The sequence below is a fragment of the Coregonus lavaretus genome (genome assembly GCF_964263955.1).
Source record: "Coregonus lavaretus genome assembly, chromosome: 16".
NCBI classification, from domain to species: Eukaryota; Metazoa; Chordata; class Actinopteri; order Salmoniformes; family Salmonidae; genus Coregonus; species Coregonus lavaretus.
This window is the reverse complement of record NC_140003.1, coordinates 6954700-6978464: the sequence shown is the minus strand read 5'-3', so window position 1 is coordinate 6978464 and position 23765 is coordinate 6954700. Positions and strand designations below refer to the sequence as shown.

General features: G+C 42.8%; 2 protein-coding genes across 2 annotated transcripts; both read right to left on the bottom strand.

The window, feature by feature from the left end:
• Positions 1-915: 915 nt before the first annotated feature.
• LOC311143744 (COP9 signalosome complex subunit 8-like) lies at positions 916-23314 on the bottom strand. The gene is made up of 7 exons (XM_084179619.1): positions 23188-23314; positions 21778-21848; positions 17255-17303; positions 15982-16114; positions 3650-3757; positions 3275-3337; positions 916-1985 (listed from the first exon to the last, which is right to left on the bottom strand). The coding sequence occupies exons 1-7, from the start codon at positions 23257-23259 to the stop codon at positions 1906-1908; spliced, it is 576 nt and encodes a 191-aa protein (XP_084035745.1). The 5' UTR covers positions 23260-23314; the 3' UTR covers positions 916-1905.
• Positions 5482-7273, bottom strand: LOC311143742 (tripartite motif-containing protein 54-like). The gene has a single exon (XM_084179616.1). It carries the CDS (start codon positions 7077-7079, stop codon positions 6021-6023), a length of 1059 nt encoding a protein of 352 aa, XP_084035742.1. The 5' UTR covers positions 7080-7273; the 3' UTR covers positions 5482-6020.
• Positions 23315-23765: the final 451 nt, after the last annotated feature.

The following is a 23765-nucleotide window of genomic DNA, read 5'->3' as shown; positions in this document are numbered from 1 at the left end:
TTGCCGCCATTGGACTCTGGAGCAGTGGAAATTCGTTCTCCGGAGTGATGAATCACTCTTCACCATCTGGCAGTCCGACGGACGAATCTGGGTTCGGCGGATGCCAGGAGAACGCTACCTGCCACAATGCAGTGCCAACTGTAAAGTTTGATGGAGGAATGATGGTGTGGGGCTGTTTTTCATGGTTCGGGCTAGGCCCTTAGTTCCAGTGAACACTACAGCATACAATGACATTCTAGAAGATTCTGTGCTTCCAACTTTGTGGTAACAGTTTGGGGAAGGCCCTTTCCTGTTTCAGCATAACAAAGCCCCCGTGCACAAAGCGAGGTCCATACAGATATGGCTTGTCGAGATCTGTGTGGAAGAACTTATCTGGCCTTCACAGAGCCCTGACCTCAACCCCATCGGACACCTTTGAGATTAATTAGAACGGCGACTGCGAGCCAGGCCTAATCGCCCAACATCAGTGCCCGACCTCACTAATGCTCGTGGCTGAATGGAAGCAAGTCCCCGCAGCAATGTTCCAACATCTAGTGGAAAGCCTGTTATAGCAGCAAAGGGGGGACCCAACTCCATATTAATGGCCATGATTTTGGAATTAGATGTTCCATGAGCAGGTGTCCACATACTTTTTGGTCATGTAGTGTAGGTTTATAACCTCTCACATAGCCGAATATTAACTCCTGAAAAGTTAAGCATTTCTTGCAGTAAAATAATACAACAAATGTACATTTTAACTTGGGAACAGGAGTGAATATTGAAATATTATTATAATTTTTTGTATCTTGAGAGAATGAATGTGCGGTTAGGGACCGTCTGTAAAGGCGCTATCTTTATCAGCATCATAAAAGCTGATAGTATTTTAACCATATAAAATATGCATCCAGGTTGAACTGAAATCTTATCAGAAACATGTTGGGTCTTTTTCACTGCTTTTAATTTCCTTAAAACTGGTCAAATTGATGTAAATGGCGCTTGCAACGCCAGGGTTGTGCGTTCAATTCCCACGGGGGGGCCAGTATGATTAAAAAAAAAAAAAAGATGTATGTACTCACTAATTGTAAGTCGCTCTGGATAAGAGCGTCTGCTAAATGACTAAATTGTAAATGTAAATGTGGACATTTTGCACCGAAAATTATTATTTTTACATTATTTTTGGGGTCCCTAAACATCTGCTGCAGGAGAGAAGCAGAGATTAAAGACAAAACTTTACAGATGTCAACAAGATTGAAGTGTTCATCAATTTACGGCATTCTGGTGAGAAAGAGTTTATTTAGTCTTCTGGGGCAACAAGTACTGTCAGAAGAGAGTCGCTTTGGATAAAAGCGTCTGCTAAATTGCATATTATTATTATTATTAAGAGAAGTTGCATGCATCTAATTATAGACAAGTTGACTAACAAATAGCCTACCAAAATGTTGGAAATTATTTATAAAAAAAATAAATCCTGCACCCCCTGTCAAAAAACTGTTCAGCCGTCTGATTGTACGGGGATTTTCTATTGGCCGATTTGCGGGTTAGGGATGGGTGCCGGCCTCAGATTTTCACATATAGTCGGGCGGCTGCAAACAATCAAATTCTGTCAACCTACACGTGAAAAATGTATTGTTTTACTTACAGAAATAACATTAAATGAACTACTACAATCATTGAGACTGCCACATTGAGACTGCCACTTACTAAGGACTGCCCAACAACCAAGTTAGTTGGTGTATGAACTTAATCATAAGTCCGAGGCCCATCTTTCTGAAAACATGGTGTCTCCTTTGCAGAGACATGACCACAAACATGCACAAGGGGGGTGAGCTTGAGGTCCTGTATGTGTGTGTGTGTCCATCTAAGCTCTGGAAGAGGGGCGTTCTGGAGTCCTCCTCACAGCAGACAAACGGAGGTGAAGGGAATTGATCAGTTCTCAAGGAAAGCCACGTAGTCAGTGAGTCTGGCCAGCTGCTGCTCGTTTGGAACAAGCGAGACAGGGGGAAGATCTGTTTGGGAGAGAGAGAGGGGGAGAGAGAGAGAGGAGAGAGTGAGTAAGATGGGGATTCCTCATAGAGCCAAGTCTTTTACAATGTAGCATCCCCCATCTGTGTGTGTGTGTATGTGTGTGTGTGTGTGTGTGTGTAGGAGGTTAGAAGAAAGGGGACATGCTCCAATTCAAAGATTAAGCAGCACAGTACATCTCTTTTCACTGCAATGCTGGTGACACATAAGTTGCACATCTGGACGTGAATGATCTTTCTCGTTTTGATACTGTTTGCTAGTGTGCACAAATGAATACACCCCAGAAGTTTTGCTTCCCATGCACAGCCAATACATTATTTATGTCTATTCTAAAGCCCTTTTGTGGGCAAAAACCAATTTGGATTGGCTGGGCCTGGCTCCCAAGTGGGTAGGCCTATGCCCTGCCAGGCCCACCCATGGCTGAAATTGTTACATGTTGGATTTATAGTTTTGTTCAGTGTAGGTGTAAGAGGATAAATCGAGGGGCTGATGCATCGAGTCAGACGGACATATGCGCCACAGATGCTTAACATGATGGCCTGCTGATTAGAGAGAGAGGCTGTTACATGGCCCCAGACACAGCCCACAAAATGTTTGCATAAATAAATACGTCTCAAACCAGGCTGATCAACAAGCCACCCACTGGGCTTGTAGACAGTTATGATTGGATGGAGAAGTAGGGGGGGGGGGAAGAGGAAGGAAGGGAAGGGAGGAGAACAGGGATAGGAACAACGATTGAGCGTGGGTGAATGAAAGAACACAGGAGAAAGAACGAGTGGGAGTGGGGATATTTCTCACACACATGGTGTGTGAGAAAGAGAGGGATATTTGATGTTGCTCTTTTATGGGACATGTGTTTTCCCAGTTACACAGGGACAGAATGTCTTACAGGCCAGCCAAAGGAAAGAACAGCAATATGAGGGAGAAAATGTGAGAAAAATAAATTAGAGGCCACGAATACAGGAGAAAGACAGAGAGGAGGGAAAGTGAAAGGCGATGAGGAGGAGTGGAGTCAGTGTCTGAGCTGATTATGAATGACCCAAAAATGCACAGCTCTGGATCGGGTTCATACGCACACACACACACACACACACACACACACACACACACTGAATGGGCATATGGTTAAATGGAGCATAGGGGGAATGACAGTCTGGTAGAATGTGCTATTAGCACAGGAAGAGGTCGTGATTGGGCAAAGTCGGGAAAAGAGACTCGGCATGACAAACAGCCTACTGATGGGAGAAAAGAGAAGAGCAACAGCTCCACCTACCTGGTTTCTGGGGCATTACCATCCTGGTGGCAGGGTCCGCCTGCCAGCCCTGGCTCACCACCCCTGTGGAAGGGAGAGAAAGAAACCGAAGAGAGAGAGGAGGGTTGGGTGGAGAATAGGAGGGGAAACGAAACGGACAGAGAGGGGAAAAGGGAATAGTTAGAGACTATTTTCCGGTGTTTCAACTCTAGAAAATAAATATGTGACAATTAACCATCTTTAGCCTTGCCTTCATGACCAATTTACCTTTCTCTGCCTCTACTGATAAAAATGAGTTTAAGGATATACATAACTATGGTATATGACTGTGTTATTGATCCAGTAGCCAGGTGAGTAGTGAGGGTAGATGAGGTTTTCTGCACTCCAGCTGCTTACCCTTCACAGCTTCCTCCACAGAGTAGCCCACAAAGGCTGCAAAGTCTTCTGCCGTGATGGAGGTGTACGCCTGGGCCACCAGGCCATACGCCCTCCTACGTGTGGTCTCTGTGGAAGTAAAGATAAGTACACATGAGACATATGCATTTAAGAGAGGGACAATTTCCGTATTTCAAACATGCAACAAAATCAAATACCGCCTCATGTAAACTGCAAAAAGTGGAGTCCTGCCCTATGTTCAAAAAGCTACATTCTTGTACTACTCATGTAGAAGTGCTGATAACCATTTGGCTATACACGGACTGAGAAATAGCAAGTCAAATAGGCCTACAGTGCAAGGCGGAGATAAGGAAAAGGAGAGCACAGAACAAGGTATGATTTGGTTCTGAGTCAACTGCTCCTTATAACAACATTGAAAAAACAATATAGCCTCACAGCTGACAGCAAACCAGACTTTAGCTTACACCTTTGTTTTTAGCTGGATTTGCTGGTTTGGATTTGTTTGTTGCTGCAATGACAGCTTCGATAAACAAGCCCCAAGTTATCGGCCTTCCGCACTTTATTGCCTAGCAACAGTCTGTGTACCAACAACAACCCCTCATTCGCTACAAGAGCGTTAGTGGCGATAACAACTGGAATGAGCGGAGACAGCTGCGACGACGGGCGCGGTGCCCGTCCGGGGTTCTTCCCCCTTTCTTCTCCCCAAAGACCTTCCTGTTATGAATATTATTTCATTTTCTGAACAAAAGCGACATGTGGTGTTAACTACAGGCACTTGTTAAGGGGAGAATGAAAACGACTTTACAATGGAATCTGAAAGCATGAAGTAAGACAGCCAGAAAAGCACTTGTGAACCTGGCAAACTAAGCTGTAGTGTGTGTGTGTGTGTGTTGTCAAGTTTCTTCCTAATGAACACACTGTTCATCTGAAGACTAAACCTGTGAGAAAAATAATGAGAAAAGCAACGGCCATGGCTTTAGCCCAGAAAAATCAACTGATATCCTTCCAACCACATTATGTAGCCTACTGAATATGGTACATTTGAGAGCCAGAGCATTATCAACTGGTGTGCCTTAGTATATTTGAAAAGGGTTGACTGGTCCTGTATTTTAAAGTTGACCTACAAAATACCCAACATGCATCACAGTATCAATTCGAAAAAAAGATGTTGGGGACTATTAAAACATATTTGAAGCCATTGAACCAGGTCATCGCAAGGACATTTTTGTAACATGGTCACCTCGGTGTGTATAGTCCTATTTTTTTGCGGCCCACTGACCGATAGGGTGCAATCCCCAGATGACTCATGTCTGGTGGGCCTGCCCCTACCGCTCTTCAGAAAGGAGTTTGTAGTTGCTGAGCAATACAGTCTATGACATGAGCGGGATGGTGCTTCATGGATGAGAAACAGGACCCCCACCTGCCCTTCACTGACACTCTTGAGCCTGTTGTTTCACACCCTCACATAAAAAATAAATAGCCCCCCACTCTTTCACCAGAAAAGGCTTGCAACTGAGGACTCTCTGCCCGTCACTGACACTCCAGGGCCTGTCGTTTCACACCCTCTCACATTTTAAAAATAGCCCCCCACTCTTCATCAGCAAAGGCTAGCCACTAAGGACTTGGCAATGGCTTTTATTTTTTTATGCTGGTACTTGCCAAGTGAGAGCAACAACATATTGGGGCAACTCCTGAATGACAGTTCACTTGCGAAATATTTTGTTTTGAACTTCAAACTGATTTTCTGGGTACACATGCATATTTTTCTTTAACTTGAACGAAGTTGAAACAAATGGCAATCTTGGAATAATTGGAATCTAAACAAAGGCAAATCTGCTTGAGTCATTTGAAACACCCTTTATTTCAGGTTGTGATGAAGTCAGATCTGTTGAAATATTCTGTTGCCAGTTTAGTGCATGCAATCATTTATCAATTTGATTCAACCATAGGCATTCTAGATGCAAAACTCCAAATCAAAACTTTTCCCATCTCAATCTTTACATGTGATAAACTATTCAAGTGTAAACAATCTGAGGATATTCAACCTAAAGTACATAAATAGATCAGAATAAATCTGATATGGAAATACAAAAGTATAAAAAACTATTATAGTTTACAAAATGGCAAAGTTAAGAGTACAAAAAAAACTAAAATATTAAACTCAAAACTGGGGAAAGCCATGGTATCCAAGTCAATCAACTCCTTATGAAAACATTTAGACACCACCAACTTCTTCACTCCTAACTTCTATTAATATCACAGAAACATTGCAACTAGAGTCCCTGCCAGGAACATTCAGGTTAAAAGAACCTTCAAAAGTAGTAAATAGTTTGTTTATTTGTTTGTTCAGTTCGCATATTTTCAAGTTTCATCACTCCTCCTCCTCTTCTTTGTCCCCTTCGGCATCCTCAAACGCATCGTCTTCGACCATTCCAAAGTCCATCTTGGCCAGGATGGCCTCCACGTGCTCTGTGGAAAGCGTGAAATGGTCCATCTTCTCGAAGCCTGGCTCGGGCCTCTCCTCGCCCAGGGAGCTCTTGGCGGTGTCCTTGGTCTGTGTGATAAGGCCCTTGGAGGCCAGCAGGAACTCTGCAGCACCGCTCTGCTCCAGGGCCCGTACCGCTGTGTCCGTCAGCTCTGATCCCGCCTGCAGTCGCTCGCCGTAGCGCTGGGCCAGCGCCCGCAACGCAGTCACCTTCTCGTCCTGCTCCTTGCCGATCTGTTCCAGCAGCAGGCCTTTGCGCTCCTCCAGCACTGCGTAGAGCAGGTCAAAGCGCTCGCCTAGGCTTTGCTTGGCTCGCTGTGCGTTGTCCTGCACCGCCTGGCAGGCATCCTCCATCTGGTTGAGCAGGGCCTGAAGGCGCCCGTTGCCCGCCACCAGGGTGTCGATAGCGTTGCTCAGCTCGCCCTTCTGCACCTGGTAGACACTGGCCAGTGGCGACACCTCACAGTCCTTGTGCTGGCCAAACACCTTGCACATGGAGCAAGTGGGCATCTGGCAGGTCACGCAGTAGATGTTGATCTTCTCCTCCTCGTGCTCCTGGCACATGGGTTCCTTGGAGTCCTTGGGCTTCAGTGGAGTCTCTGTGCTGCCTCCAATGCCACTACACCCGCCATCCTCCTGCTGTTGCTTGTAGATGTCGATTATGTTCTCCACTAGCAGGTTGCGCTGAAGTCCGTGCACGCCGTGGCGGTCCAGGACCACCTCGAAGCGGCAGGTGGGGCAGCGGAAGACGCCGCCCGAGAAGCGGTAGGGGTTGCGTGAGTCGTAGAGGTCGCTGGCACAGCCACGGCACAGGTTGTGCTGGCAGGGCAGGATGACCACAGGCTTAGTGAACATCTCCAGGCAGATAGGGCAGCTCAGCTGCTTCTCCAGGCTCTCCATGGGGCTTGGTGGACGCACCAACGAGCCGGTCCTCTGGATGTCCATGCTGGAATAGGCTTCTCCTTAAATTTGAGGGTTTTTTTCGTTTTTCGACACAGCCTTCTCAAACTTCGCAGTGGGTCCTTGACAACTTTTCTTCGTTCCCTATAAGCTTTAACAAGCCAATACCTATGGAGGCTGAGGGCTGAGCCTATCCTTTTGGTAGCTGATGCTTCAGAGTCCGCTGAAGTGCTGATATCTGTTCTGACTGGGGAATAGCAGCCTTGTCCTTTATACCAGCCCTTCACAGCCAGCGACACCTGATCCCTCCCACAGACCAGGGCACACATTCCTCCCTGCTTGTTTGTCAGGCTTTTTTCTGAGAAAATAGCCCCCACCCACCAGCTGCTGCATTCGTCATGTCACACTAGGAGCCATGTCCCTTCCCGCAGTGACAGAAATCTGACAGGGCCAGGGGTACATTCAGCAGAGATCCACAGGCCCCCCATGTGACTGTCCCAAAGAGGTCACACCAGAGAAATGTTTCCTTAAGAGTAAACACCATACCCTGTAAAGTCAACACACCCCTGACAGTGTTTACCAGTAAAAAGTACTACAACAGAGCCAGCGTTGGCTTCATAAAGCAGACCACCTGTCTTGCGGTGTAGCCCACTTATCGCCTGTGGTCATATCAGAGCACTTCAGTGGATTGATCAAACTCCTATCGAGCATCCACAACACCCTCTGTGGTACAGTCAAACCCACTGTTTGATGTTTCATGCTCATGTCATGCATTGCACCATCATCCTATAAATAGGCTACAAATATTTATTTTGAATGTATTTTTCACCCCTTCTAAATATGTCTATTGACTAGAGTGTGTTGAATCCAACATGGTACTCGATAAACTCACCCAACAAAACAAGCTGAATAAAATCACTGACATTTAATTTGATTTGACTACTATTATGTAACATGAGCGGAAAGATATAGGTTAAGCCTCTGGTCACGGAAATGTCTCATTGAGATGGTCTTGAATAACTCCCCTGTGAACGTGTAGAACATTGCGTGACGTAAAAAAAACATATATATAATAAAAGAACTGATCAAAATAAAAATAAAGAACAGTGAGCACCAGGGACAAGCTATTCTTAACCGTGCCCGCATGAGTGACAATGTGTGGGTGTACCATGTTCCAGAAGTTAGAGGGGGTTACACATGGGGAGTGTGAGCAGAGAAGGTCATAGGCGTTTCCATATGCCATTCTCCCATTTGCTGAGGCAGGAGCTTACTTTTAATGTAATTTGAGAAGACTGGGAAAACATATTCTCTGTCTATTGCATAAACTTGTTGTGACAATACCTTTGTAATATACTAGTCATCTATCATCTATGATGACTACTGTCATGTTGAGAACCAATAAATACGATCGGTTAAGAGATTAAAATAACAGTTTTGAACAATTGTGGTAGACCAATTGGTGTGATGCTGCTAAAGGTTTAGAGCAGATTGTCATCGACGAAACATGGAGTGGAGATATCGGGACAAAATTTTAATTAGCATACAGTACCAGTCAAAGGTTTGGACACACCTACTCAAAGGTTTTTCTTCATTTGTACAATTTTCTACATTGTAGAATAATAGTGAAGCAATCAAAACTATGAAATAACACATGGAATCATGTAGTAACCAAAAAAGTGTAAAACAAATCAAAATATATTTTATATTTGAGATTCTTCAAAGTAGCCACCCTTTGCCTTGATCACAGCTTTGCACACTCTTGGCATTCTCTCAACCAGCTTCATGAGGAATGCTTTTCCAACAGTCTTGAAGGAGTTCCCACACATGCTGAGCACTTGTCGGCCGCTTTTCTTTCAATCTGTGGTCCAACTCATCCCAAACCATCTCAATTGGGTTGAGGTTGGGTGATTGTGGAGGCCAGGTCATCTGATGCAGCACTCCATCACTCTTCTTCTTGGTCAAATAGCCCTTACACAGCCTGGAGGTGTGTTTTGGGTCATTGTCTTGTTGAAAAACAAATGATAGTTCCACTAAGCGCAAACCAGATGGGATGGCGTATCGCTGCAGAATGCTGTGGTACCCATGCTGGTTAAGTGTGCCTTGAATTCTAAATAAATCACCAACAGTGTCACCAGCAAAGCACCCCCACACCATCACACCTCCTCCTCCATGCTTTACGGTGGGAACCACACATGCAGAGATTATCCATTCCCCTAATCTGCGTCTCACAAAGACACAGCGGTTGGAACCAAAAATCTCAAATTTGAACTCATCAGACCAAAGGACAGATTTCCAAATCAAATCAAATTTGATTTGTCACATACACGTGTTTAGCGGGTGTAGCGAAATGCTTGTGCTTCTAGCTCCGACAGTGCAGTAATATCTAACAAGTAATATCTAACAATTTCACAACATATACCCAATACACACAAAACTAGTAAGGAATGGGATTTAAGAATATATACATACAGTGGGGGAAAAAAGTATTTAGTCAGCCACCAATTTTGCAAGTTCTCCCACTTAAAAAGATGAGAGAGGCCTGTAATTAATCATAGGTACACGTCAACTATGACAGACAAATTGAGAATTTTTTATCCTCCAGAAAATCACATTGTAGGATTTTTTATGAATTTATTTGCAAATTATGGTTGAAAATAAGTATTTGGTCACCTACAAACAAGCAAGATTTCTGGCTCTCACAGACCTGTAACTTCTTCTTTAAGAGGCTCCTCTGTCCTCCACTCGTTACCTGTATTAATGGCACCTGTTTGAACTTGTTATCAGTATAAAAGACACCTGTCCACAACCTCAAACAGTCACACTCCAAACTCCACTATGGCCAAGACCAAAGAGCTGTCAAAGGACACCAGAAACAAAATTGTAGACCTGCACCAGGCTGGGAAGACTGAATCTGCAATAGGTAAGCAGCTTGGTTTGAAGAAATCAACTGTGGGAGCAATTATTAGGAAATGGAAGACATACAAGACCACTGATAATCTCCCTCGATCTGGGGCTCCACGCAAGATCTCACCCCGTGGGGTCAAAATGATCACAAGAACGGTGAGCAAAAATCCCAGAACCACACAGGGGGACCTAGTGAATGACCTGCAGAGAGCTGGGACCAAAGTACCAAAGCCTACCATCAGTAACACACTACGCCGCCAGGGACTCAAATCCTGCAGTGCCAGACGTGTCCCCCTGCTTAAGCCAGTACATGTCCAGGCCCGTCTGAAGTTTGCTAGAGTGCATTTGGATGATCCAGAAGAGGATTTGGAGAATGTCATATGGTCAGATGAAACCAAAATATAACTTTTTGGTAAAAACTCAACTCGTCGTGTTTGGAGGACAAAGAATGCTGAGTTGCATCCAAAGAACACCATACCTACTGTGAAGCATGGGGGTGGAAACATCATGCTTTGGGGCTGTTTTTCTGCAAAGGGACCAGGACGACTGATCCGTGTAAAGGAAAGAATGAATGGGGCCATGTATCGTGAGATTTTGAGTGAAAACCTCCTTCCATCAGCAAGGGCATTGAAGATTAAACGTGGCTGGGTCTTTCAGCATGACAATGATCCCAAACACACCGCCCGGGCAACGAAGGAGTGGCTTCGTAAGAAGCATTTCAAGGTCTTGGAGTGGCCTAGCCAGTCTCCAGATCTCAACCCCATAGAAAATCTTTGGAGGGAGTTGAAAGTCCGTGTTGCCCAGCGACAGCCCCAAAACATCACTGCTCTAGAGGAGATCTGCATGGAGGAATGGGCCAAAATACCAGCAACAGTGTGTGAAAACCTTGTGACCTGTGTCATTGCCAACAAAGGGTATAGAACAAAGTATTGAGAAACTTTTGTTATTGACCAAATACTTATTTTCCACCATAATTTGCAAATAAATTCATTAAAAATCCTACAATGTGATTTTCTGGATTTTTTCTTCTCATTTTGTCTGTCATAGTTGACGTGTACCTATGATGACAATTACAGGCCTCTCTCATCTTTTTAAGTGGGAGAACTTGCACAATTGGTGGCTGACTAAATACTTTTTTTCCCCACTGTACATATAATGACAAGCATTCTTAAATTCCATTCCTTACTAGATTTGTGTGTATTGGGTACAGTGAGGGAAAAAAGTATTTGATCCCCTGCTGATTTTGTACGTTTGCCCACTGACAAAGACATGATCAGTCTATAATTTTAATGGTAGGTTTATTTGAACAGTGAAAGACAGAATAACAACAAAAAAATCAAGAAAAACGCATGTCAAAAATGTTATAAATTGATTTGCATTTTACATTTACATTTTAGTCATTTATTTTTTCATACTGGCCCCCCGTGGGAATCGAACCCACAACCCTGGTGTTGCAAACGCCATGCTCTACCAACTGAGCTACATCCCTGCCGGCCATTCCCTCCCCTACCCTGGACGACGCTGGGCCAATTGTGCGCCGCCCCATGGGTCTCCCGGTCGTGGCCGGCTACGACAGAGCCTGGATTTTAATGAGGGAAATAAGTATTTGACCCCTCTGCAAAACATGATAAGTGCTTCTTCTTGAGCCACTCCTTTGTTGCCTTGGCCGTGTGTTTTGGGTCATTGTCATGCTGGAATACCCATCCACAAACCAGGGAAGGAGGTTCTCACCCAAGATTTGACGGTACATGGCCCCGTCCGTCGTCCCTTTGATGCTGTGAAGTTGTCCTGTCCCCTTAGCAGAAAAACACCCCCAAAGCATAATGTTTCCACCTCCATGTTTGACAGCGGGGATGGTATTCTTGGGGTCATAGGCAGCATTCCTCCTCCTCCAAACACGGCGAGTTGAGTTGATGCCAAAGAGCTCGATTTTGGTCTCATCTGACCACAACACTTTCACCCAGTTCTCCTCTGAATCATTCAGATGTTCATTGGCAAACTTCAGACGGGCATGTATATGTGCTTTCTTGAGCAGGGGGACCTTCCGGGCGCTGCAGGATTTCAGTCCTTCACGGTGTAGTGTGTTACCAATTGTTTTCTTGGTGACTATGGTCCCAGCTGCCTTGAGATCATTGACAAGATCCTCCCGTGTAGTTCTGGGCTGATTCCTCACCGTTCTCATGATCATTGCAACTCCACAAGGTGAGATCTTGCATGGAGCCCCAGGCCGAGGGAGATTGACAGTTCTTTTGTGTTTCTTCCATTTGCGAATAATCGCACCAACTGTTGTCACCTTCTCACCAAGCTGCTTGGCGATGGTCTTGTAGCCCATTCCAGCCTTGTGTAGGTCTACAATCTTGTACCTGACATCCTTGGAGAGCTCTTTGGTCTTGGCCATGGTGGAGAGTTTGGAATCTGATTGATTGGTTGCTTCTGTGGACAGGTGTCTTTTATACAGGTAACAAACTGAGATTAGGAGCACTCCCTTTAAGATTGTGCTCCTAATCTCAGCTCGTTACCTGTATAAAAGACACCTGGGAGCCAGAAATCTTTCTGATTGAGAGGGGGTCAAATACTTATTTCCCTCATTAAAATGCAAATCAATTTATAAAAATGTTGACATGCGTTTTTCTGGATTTTTGTTTTGTTATTCTGTCTCTAACTGTTCAAATAAGCCTACCATTAAAATTATAGACTGGTCATTTCTTTGTCAGTGGGCAAACGTACAAAATCAGCAGGGGATCAAATACTTTTTTCCCTCATTGGATATGTTGTGAAAATATTAGATATTACTTGTTAGATATTACTGCACTGTCGGAGCTAGAAGCACAAGCATTTCACTACACCCGCAATAACATCTGCTAAACACATGTATGTGACAAATAAAATTTGATTTGAACTGCCTGGTACTCAGCACTCTATTGTCCCTCTAATCACTCTGACATCAATGCAAATGTTTTCGAAAATCTAATCAAACACTTAATGAGAGCCCATGAGCTCATGTTGCGCAACATTTCTATAGGCTATGGAATTGTGGGAGAAAACAGAGTGATTGCCGCTAATAAAAATAATAGGATCCCATCAGCTTTCTATAGGCTAGTAGGCCTACTATATTTATTTCTCAACTTTCCTAATATTAAGCACATTGCTTATATTTACAACAAGAGTATAGCCTACCTGGCTAGCATTAAAATAAACCACGGGAAAAGCATCCTTCATTCGCTATTTATGTGCATAGATGTATTTTTTCCCACTGCTCCTGTTTCGATACAGGTGCATGATAATGATCCATTCTAATTCAAAACAAATGTCACACATATAATATTTAGTATATGTAAAGACCAGATTAAATCAAGAATAGTCTGATGGGTGACAATATTAGCCTTTCAATTGTGAATGATATATTATCACTTTTTTGTGACTTTTTTTAATCAAAGTCGCACACCTCATGTAGCCTACCTAGCCCATAGGCATATGTTTTAATAAGGTTTGTATCACAACTAAAGTGGCCAAATAACTTCTTAAAATTAAGCACATTAATCCGATTTACAAGGGGTGTAGAGCCTAACTGGCATACATAAGCAGCGCGTGAGTTTAAAGTTTGGGGAAGATCATTTTCACCATAAAAATTCACCTTTATAATAAAAGCATTACATGCATAATTGCATTTGCTGTCTCTTTTGATAATGGTGTTTTCCGCTAATGGAAAATTTGCGCTTATAGCCTACTACCATGTGTGCATTGCTGCGCTTATAATGTGAAGAAATAGCCTAATAGTTTATCAACATTTTAAGCTAAACGTTCTGATCTGTTGCGTCAGCCACATTGCATCAAAACGTTTTTGGGATGCTAGTGGTTGTATTAATTTGGGATCTATCGCATCCCACAACTGTCCCAGACTATGTTTGGAATATTTATTTCTCGCACAGAATAGGTCAACTTTTGTAGTATGGGGGATAGTAGATTGACATAGGCTAGTGCTTTTGCTGTTCGTTAGGCCTACTCATCTTGTTGGATGACGGAAAGTAAATGTGGACAGTTCTTCCAATATCTTCAATATGCACCTCGGAATTGGATAAGGACGCGCGCAGTTGCGTCCCCGATGTGTCTGTCTTCATTTATATGTAGCCTGTGAGAAATACCCGATCATGTGACGGAGAGCCATGTGAGTGAGAGACGCTACGGATTGCGCAGCACACTCAGGGAGAAGGGCACAACGCAGCATTCCGGGCCGCAAAAGGCATGGATTTTTTTAGGGTGCATTACGGCCACAAAGGGGATGCCGCCGTGAGATTTGAGGCATTATCAAGTGCTTGTCAAATTGTGAATGAGAGACTATTGGAGTGTGTACAGCCTGCGCAAAAAACAAAGCAGAGCTCATGCCTTTTCAAGCGACTTTTTTCAAATCATTAGTCTCATCATGCAGCCTTACAATGTACTAAAAATCAAAACATATAGCCCGACATTTGTAGAACAACTAAAGTTACATGAATAACTCTAAATTAAGCATATAGGAGTAGCTATTTCTTTGTTAACCGCTCAACACAGAATAGCCGGATGTGCGCACTCCCTCAAATCGTTTGGAGAAAATATTTATATTTTATTCAGCTTTGTTCAATTGTATTCTTCATACTATAAAATAACATAAAATAATGCCACGGAATTATAAGCAAATCTTGCCTGCTAAATTAACTAGTGTAGCCCACAGCCACTTGGCATAGCCACATCAGGACAACTCAGAGTATGCTATTATTTTCTTCTGAAATAGACTACATTTTCTTCATATCATGCTTCTTTAGACCGATCTAAAATAAAATGGATTTATTGTGAAGGTGCAGGCTATATTAAAAGGATTTATTCGACTTTTTAAAATGGCTTGTAGTGGAAGCCAGGAGATGCTAAATGTGTTTATGTTAATTAACAGTCAATTACAGTGAGACCGACAGTTATTTGCTTGACAATCACCGGCTGACAAAATTGTGACCGCCACAGCCCTCTACTCAATACCACTTAAGAATCTTGCGATAATCTCCTCAAGCCTCATAATAATAATAATAATAATATGCCATTTAGCAGACGCTTTTATCCAAAGCGACTTACAGTCATGCCTCATCAATGTAAAGAGCTTTAGAGGGCTACATTAAACTAGGCCAACTGTATCCTATCATGCTGTGCATCAATGGGACAATTTGTGAGTGGACAAATAACCTATTCATTTTCAATGAGGTATTACAAAAGCTTTTTAAGCTCCCTTTTCTGTATTGTTCTTTGCCCTCCATAACCACTTTATGGCTTGGTTACAATGTATGTAGGATGCAAGTGGCGCGCCCTCTTTTGATAATGGAGAACCCTCAATAGGCAGCGGGCTGCAATGTGAAAGACATTACAAAATGTACTATATTACAATTCTGGAAAAACATTGTGCACATTAACTACCCAACATATTTAAATTTCTAATCATCTTGTTACCAATTGTCCAAAGCAAATTCCCTATCAATTCTAACATGAACAAACTTCTAATGAAGCTGCTGATTGTGTGAACCGCTAAACATCTTCTCGTCTAGCCTCAGATTTAGGCTATGATTATAGAAAGTCGGTCAGAGGTGAGAGACGTGGCCTAGCCATGAGTTCAGTCAGTCTCACTAGGTCAATACAGTGAGCCTTAAACAAGTCTGCAGTCAGTCAAACAATATGTTGCATATTCAATTACACCCGGTAACAGAGTCCCCAGAATATGTCAAAAACAATGTTTTTCTCACAAGAATAGACATTTGGATGAATGTGTAGGGTACTAAGCAATACACTTGAAACAAAAATGGCATGCTTACTCAAAGATGCTCTGCAAGTCGAATGTTATTTTTGACCCAGTAACCAATATTGTTTGAGTAGGGCCCTCAGTCACAAAACTGGGTGATCAGCCACATTGTGTTATAAATGCATGTTGCGCCACAGAGGTGTGTAGGATGTGTTTTAAATTGTTAGTCCATCATTCAGGTCAGGTGTGTACAATTGGTCACAGAAAAGTGCACGGCTATTACAGTACCTCGCAGGGCATCCATGGCGGGCAGGATGTTCTCAGACCACTGGTGAGCTGCGATGGCCGAGTAGATCCCTGGGAAGTCTCGCTGCCATATGCGCTGACCCACGGCCCACACGGCCGTCAGCTCTGGGTTTCCCTGCACACACCACGTTTTAACCCACTTCATCGACTTGAACATACATTGGTGCCTAGACTATACTAAACGATATGCAGACTATGAGTCTTTTTGCTAGGGAGACGTTGAGTACACTCATTCTCATGTGTTGAAGCAATTCCATGTGCAGGACAGGTCCCACTTTTGTACTACCATCTTCAATGTGGGAAATTATACAATGACTGGCCTACCTATTCAAGAGTTGAGTTCCCAGTATAGCTTTAACTCGTTTTGATTGTCTAACAAAAAATAAGCTTTATACACAAACAAATTTACAAACTTGTGCCTCAGCTATCTATATTGAACAAAAATATAAAACGCAACATGTAAAGTGTTGGTCCCATGTTTCATGAGCTGAAATAAAAATACCCCAAAAATGTTCAATACGCACAAAAAAGTTTTCCTCAAATGTTGTGCACAAATTTGTTTACATCCCTGTTAGTGAGCATTTCTCCTTTGCCAAGATAATCCATCCACCTGACAGGTGTGGCATACCAAGAAGCTGATTAAACAGCATGATCATTACACAGGTGCACCTTGTGCTGGGGACAATAAAAAGCCACTCTAAAATGTGCAGTTTTGTCACAACACAATGCCGAAGATTCCTCAAGTTTTGATGGAGCGTGCAATTGGCATGCTGACTGCAGGAATGTCCACCAGAGCTGTTGCCAGTGAGTTGAAGGTGGATTTTTCAACCAAAATCCGCCTCCAATGTCATTTTAGAGAATTTGGCAGTACGTCCAACCGGCCTCACAAGCGCAGACCACGTGAAACCACGCGAGCCCAGGAACTTCACATCCGGCTTCTTCACCTGTGGGATTGTCAGACCAGCCACCCGGACAGCTGATGAAACGGAGGAGTATTAAGGTCTGTAATAAAGCCCTTTTGTGGGGGAAAACTCATTCTGATTGGCTGGGCCTTGCTCCCAAGTGGGTGGGCCTATGACCTCCAAGGCCCACCCATGGCTGCGCCCCTGCCCAGTCATGTGAAATACATATATTAGGGACTGATTTCCTAATACTAACTGTAACTCAGTAAGATCGTTGAAATTGTTGCATGTTGCGTTTATATTTTTGTTCAGTATAAATATATTAGATAAATGCTAACACTAAACATTCTCACCGATTTAATGGCTTGAGGAATTCGCTTCCACAGGTACCTGGCATTATTCCTGTAAAAAGAGTAACAAAAGTCATCTGACAATTAAAGGGGAAAGGAAACACTAGGCTTTAGAACACCAGCTAACACAGAAACAGCCCTATCAAATGCTATGACATACCAAAACACCTGTGAAATACCTGTGAAAATGTGTATCATACAGAAAGAAATCAACGTTTTCCCCCCCCCAAACTGCCATTTACACAACTTCCTAATGAAGATGGACAAAAACTTAAGAGCATTGAGTCTTCATTTTTTAGTAAGGATAGATAATCTGAAATCAGAATGGTAATACCTTTTACTGTGAATGAGTTCCAGCCGTTTTAGTGACGGTGGTATTTTTCTAGAATTCTATGGAATCTTCTGTTATCAGACACTCTCTGGATAGTATGTTAAAAACATACAAAAGGTATGTGGACACCCCTTCAAGTTAGTGGATTTGGCTATTTCAGCCACAACCATTGCGGACAGGTGTATAAATTCAAGCACACAGCCATGCAATCTCCATAGACAAACATTGGCAGTAGAATGGCCTTACTGAAGAGCTCAGTGACTTTCAGCGTGGAATCGTCATAGGATGCCACCTTTCCAACAAGTCAGTTCGTCACATTTCTGCCCCGGTCAACTCTAAGCGCTGTTATTGTGAAGTGGAAACGTCTAGGAGCAATAACGTCTCAGCCACGAAGTTGTAGGCCACACAAGCTCACAGAACAGGTCCGCCGAGTGAAGCGCGTAAAACTCTCCTGTCCACAGAGTACCAAACTGTCTCTGGAAGCAACGTCAGCACAATAACTCTTCGTCGGGAGCTTCATGAAATGGGTTCATGGCCGAGCAGCCGCACACAAGCCTAAGATCATCATGCGCAATGCCAAGCGTCGGCTGGAGTTGTGTAAAGCTCGCCGCCATTGGACTCTAGAGCAGTGGAAACGCGTTCTACAGAGTTATGAATCACACTTCACCATCTGGCATTCCGACAGACGAATCTGGGTTTGGCAGATGCCAGGAGAACGCTACCTGCCCCAATTGATAGTGCCAACTGTAAAGTTTGGTGAAGGAGGCATAATGGTTTGGGCTAGGCCCTTAGTTCCAGTGAACGCTACAGCATCCAATGACATTCTAGACGATTCTGTGCTTCCAACTTTGTGGCAACAGTTTGGGGAAGGCCCGTTCCTGTTTCAGCATGACAATGCCCCAATGCACAAAGCAAGGTCCATACAGAAATGGTTTATCGAGATCGGTGTGTAACCACTTAACTGGCCTGCACAGAGCCCTGACCTCAACCCCATAAAACACCTTTGGGGCGAATTGGAACGCCGACTGCGAGCCAGGCCTAAATCACCCAACATCAGTGCCAGACCTCAATAATGCTTGTGGCTGAATGAAAGCAAGTCCCCACAGTAATGTTCCAACATCTAGTGGAAAGCCTTCCCAGAAGAGTGGAGGCTGTTATAGCAGAAAAGGGGGGACCAACTCCATATTAATGCCCATGATTTTGGAATGAGATGTTCGACGAGCAGGTGTCCACATACTTTTGGCCATGTAGTGTATATGCATCGAAACATATTACAAATGGCATTTAGTATTATATATGACAACGAAAGACATACACAATATAATATTAATAAAACAATAACTTTATTGAAAGAATAAAGTTAGGGGAATACATTGTCTCATTCAAACCTGAAAACAAAGTGCAAGTAACATACAACATTAATCTCAGGGATATTGTCACCAAAGTGAACTGGAATTACAAAATAGGATACGAATTAGGCATATAATAACAATAAAAAGGTCTATCGCAGGGCCTTACCCCCAATCTATCTCCTTAATGCAGAGTGCCAAGCAGACGCTTGTCTCAGGGTGGACACTAACCACAAAGCCAATGTAGGGCTCGACATTAATGCTTGTCCTCTTGACCGGGACAAGAAAAAAAAAATAAAGTAAAATAAAAATCACACAAAACTCTATGACTACGATAAGAGAGGCCAACATTGGAATAATATTTAAATCAATTTTTTCCATGTACATAAATGTTAAGCCTCCTTCAGCACATAAAAAAAGGGAATCATGAATGTAAGGGAATTGTGTAGCTACAAGTTATCAATCGGCTTGCAAGGTGACAACGTCACAGCTAACCTCCCGAGTGGCGCAGTGGTCTAAGGCACTGCATCGCAGTGCTACCTGTGCCACTAGAGATCCTGGTTCGAATCCTGGTTCGAATCCAGGCTCTGTCGTAGCCGGCCGTGACCGGGAGACCCATGGGGCGGCGCACAATTGGCCCAGCGTCGTCTAGGGTAGGGGAGGGAATGGCCGGCAGGGATGTAGCTCAGTTGGTAGAGCATGGCGTTTGCAACGCCAGGGTTGTGGGTTGAAATATATAATGTAAGTCACTCTGGATAAGAGCGTCTGCTAAATGACTAAAATGTAAATGTAAAATGTTATTATCCAAAAGGATCACTCAAACAATTGAGAAAACTTTACATAATTTAATATCTGATAGTCCATAACTGAAATAATATGATAATGTATGTCTGTAAGTAGCAAAGTCACAAACCAGCTAGCTAGACCAGGGCCCAGTTTCCCAAAAGCATCTTAAGGATAAGTTCATCGTAAGAACCTTTGTAGTAGCATGTTTCCCAAAACCATCGTTATTAACGTTGCACTTGAAAACGCTCGTAATCCAAATGCCTGCCTGATGCCATTCGTAGAACAGCTAAGTACGTCATTAGATGCTTTTTGCCCTCACACGTCACTTTATACACAGAACATTTCCGCTAATCACATGGTTTATCCGTCTCTCTGACAGCCTATAACTTCAGATACAAAGTTGCCAATGTCTTTGCAATTGACACAAACAAGTGATGTATAAAAGTATGCTTCAAATGAAAACCGAGATGACTGAAATAGGCCTATAGCCTACAGTTTATTTTAATGCAATCATATTGAAATACATTTCATGTTCAATCAATTGAGTTCTATTTTGCTACTTGTAGGCTACTGTAATTTGTCTCAATATAGTTCATGCTGTGTAGCCTAACGTGCGCAATATAGTGCCAAATGTGTGATTTTGTTCATTTTTATTAGGTAACCACTAGAATAAGACACTTCAATATTTGCAGCCGTAGGTGGTAATATCTCTAGAAGCTGATCAGTCGTCAGTATTGTGAAATAATTATAATGTTAAGCTACAATTTGAATGGAGAAAGCTCATCCGAAAGCAGCGCTCTCTTTCTTTCGATCCTATCAGTATCGGCACATGCTCCAACGACGCACTTAGCGACCATTCTCTCTGCGTGGTGTTTTGGGAAACTCATGTTACATCTTCAGCCATTTTAGGAAAGATGCATCGTTAAAAACACTCGTGAGCTTAAGTTCCATCGCTATTGGGAAACCGGGTCCAGGATGAAATAGTTACCAAACTGACTACGAGACTGAGCTTTCAAAAGTCATTCTCTAGCTAGCTAGCTAGCTAGCTATGGGTTAGGCTTCAGGCTTAGGCTAGATTAATTCTTGCAATCAACAGCCAGCAGGCTTAGCTACTATTTTTAGGAATAATATCACAGATAAACAGACACCTAATGAGATATCTAGCTATGTAGTTATCTAGCTAGCTAACAATTATAGCTATGGGGATCATAGCTAGCTTAATTTTACTGGTAAAATAGCAATCCTGCAACAGCCCTCACTGACTGGCTAGCTACATATTATAGCTATGGGGATCATAGCTAGCTGCATTTTACTGGTAAAATAGCAATCCTGCAACAGCCCTCACTGACTGGCTACAGATTGAGTCACTAGCTAGTTTAAGCTCTAGCTAACACCTAATGACAAATGCTGTTCAAATTGTCAATATGAGCATTTTATTTTGTACAGCTATATAAAAAAAAAAACATTAACATCAAAAAGAGAAGCGCTAAACCAAGTAGGCTGGCTAGCTACCTTGCCTCGTTTTGGCTGACCGTCTAACGTACGCGGCTTGTTATCAAAAGTTAATTCCACTGACTCATTTTATCAATCTGAAAAAACTCTAAAATGTAAATATTATGATTGCCAGCATAAAAACGGATTGTATACAGTTTTTTACCTTAATGTTGTTGTCCTGATCTCAATAAGAGAGCTGTCAAAGTTGTGAGAAACCTTTCAGGTCCAGTGGAGGCCAGGCGCCTCCCGGTGGCAGCATTCACTTTCAGTCTCCGCGCCACAACTCACAATTTGCTCAATCCTACCAATGACGCATTGGCGTCAGTCGTTACTATGGCAATTCAAGATGGTGCTACCCATACTTCTAATAAACATTGTTCAAGATCAAAATCCTAAAAACAGATGTTACTATCTAAAATGCATGTTTAGTATTGGTGGATTGAACACATCTATCTTCTTAGCTTTACTTTCAAAAGTGTTTCCATTCCCCTTTAATTCCAACCATGTTTCAATGGTCAGAAAACCTTATCTTTAGAAGGGCTAGGCCTATAGAAAACCTGACTTACATGTCATTGTGCAGTAGATAGAGCGCCAACAGCTGGGCATACACTTGAGGGGTTGCAATTCCACCTGGAGCCTGGCAATAAAACAAACAATTAGTCAAGGTCTACAGTCAGACCATGCAAGCCAATAGCTAGGTTTCAATCCAATTCGCGACAGATTTTCATGCGAACATTCTAAAATATGCATAAAAAAATATTTTCCCACCAATGGTGTTTCCATCAAACTGACTTGTTGCGGATAAAGCACTACGTAGTGCACATAAAAGGCACTTTTTCGCTTAAAAGGGAAATATCACCATTTCTCAACTTCATATTCAAGATTGAATATCTTTTTTCCACAAAACGGGCCATTTTCACATATGTAGAGGTGGTGCTGGAGATGATGAATATGACGTTTTCATGTACTGAATTCAAATCAAAACTTCAATGTGTTTCCATCGCATTTTCAACTCTACATATGGTTTGGTAACAAAACATGTTGCGTTAAATAGCAAATGTGCCCACTCTGGTCTTCGCATGTGAGCTCTAGTCAACAGTTCGGCTAGCCTACATTCGATTATTATAGATTAGATTATTTGTATTTGTCAAACGGCAGCCAAGCATCAATCATCATGTCACCAGAATAAGACCCTCGATATTTATTAGAAAGGTACATCAAGCTCCTCACCGTACACTTCACTACCCTGTGAAGTTCATAACTTAAACTGTCTGCGTTCCCAAATCGGAGTGGGAGGACCAGATAACATATCATCGCGTGACTCCAAGTTTACTTCGATATGATTATTCCACCCACATTTCTCGCATAATTTGTTTTACAGACAAAAAGATTCCACCATGTCGAATGAACAAATTGTCTGTTGACATTCATGAAATTGTACCGCCATTTCCTGTTGGATAGAAACTTGGCTAATGACGTTCCAAACGTTGTACCCTCATGATTTAAGATAGGCACATTATTAAATTGACATCTATTAGGCTGGCTGAGGCTGCACGACCTGATCTAACCGCCCCATCCAGGAAGCCTTTTCCTGTGGCTGTGCACTAAACCTTAACGTTCTGTGCATATTACTTTACGCACAAAACCTAGCTAGGAAAAAACATTATCCAGCTGCTTCCCTGTGCCGCTAAATTAAATGCTCAAGACAATCTGTGATATTTGAATGTGTGTGTGGTTAGCTAGCTACTTTCTCGCACGTTAAATGCAGAGTTAGCTGTGCTCAATTTAATGTTATGACCTAGTTAGCTAGCTATGTTATGTTCGCTAACGTTAGTGTGTTTGGACGGATAGCTAGCTAGCACACCTACCAGCTAGCTAAGTTAAAACACACAAACCAAAGAGATTCTCTTCGCGAATACTGACACATTTAAAGCTGCAAGTTACACACGTTTGATGAAATACTTGGATATAACTACCTCAAGCTCCTGTGTTTGGCACTGCTCTAAAAGTTTATCATAATTTTCATCCATTATAACTACGGCAGGCATGTTGTCGTTCACCGGCTTCGCGTCAGCAGAGAGGAAGAAAGAAGCCCAACTCTGCGGAAATGTGTCTCCCTCCAGCACAGCAGGTGGCGTTGTTTCGATGAGGTTTAACGGCGGTTGGCATCCAATTTGTTGCATTACCGCCACCTACTAGACTGGAGTACAACTCCCTTATATTTTGCTTGAAAAACAAAGTAAAGAAATACCCTACAATCTAACACTACACTCACTAATTCAAAAAATATTATTAATAATTAACACCACCCTACTCCACTATTTAAATATATTCATTCCTACCTCATGCCCTCAACCTGAAATGATGGGACATCACTACCTAACTCCCTGTAACTCTTCTGATGTCAAGTTTCGCACACCCAAATACCTCTCTGCAGCTGCCACCACAACCTCAATTTTCTTCGACTTACATTCCATCCCTGCAGTATAATTAATAACCATTGCTATAAATGCTAAAAATCCAATCTTACTGAAACATATATCACTTGTTGGCC

What these genes read in the sequence shown, in the direction of transcription:
- LOC311143742 (XM_084179616.1), bottom strand. Translation starts at nt 7,079, where the DNA reads ATGGACATCCAGAGGACCGGCTCGTTGGTGCGTCCACCAAGCCCCATG.
- LOC311143744 (XM_084179619.1), bottom strand. Translation starts at nt 23,259, where the DNA reads ATGCCTGCCGTAGTTATAATGGATGAAAATTATGATAAACTTTTAGAG. An exon ending in GCCAAACACAGGAGCTTGAG is followed by an intron (nt 21,849 to 23,187) that starts GTAGTTATATCC and finishes TTTTATTGCCAG; the next exon opens with GCTCCAGGTGGAATTGCAAC. An exon ending in TGTGGAGGAAGCTGTGAAGG is followed by an intron (nt 3,338 to 3,649) that starts GTAAGCAGCTGG and finishes TCCCTTCCACAG; the next exon opens with GGGTGGTGAGCCAGGGCTGG.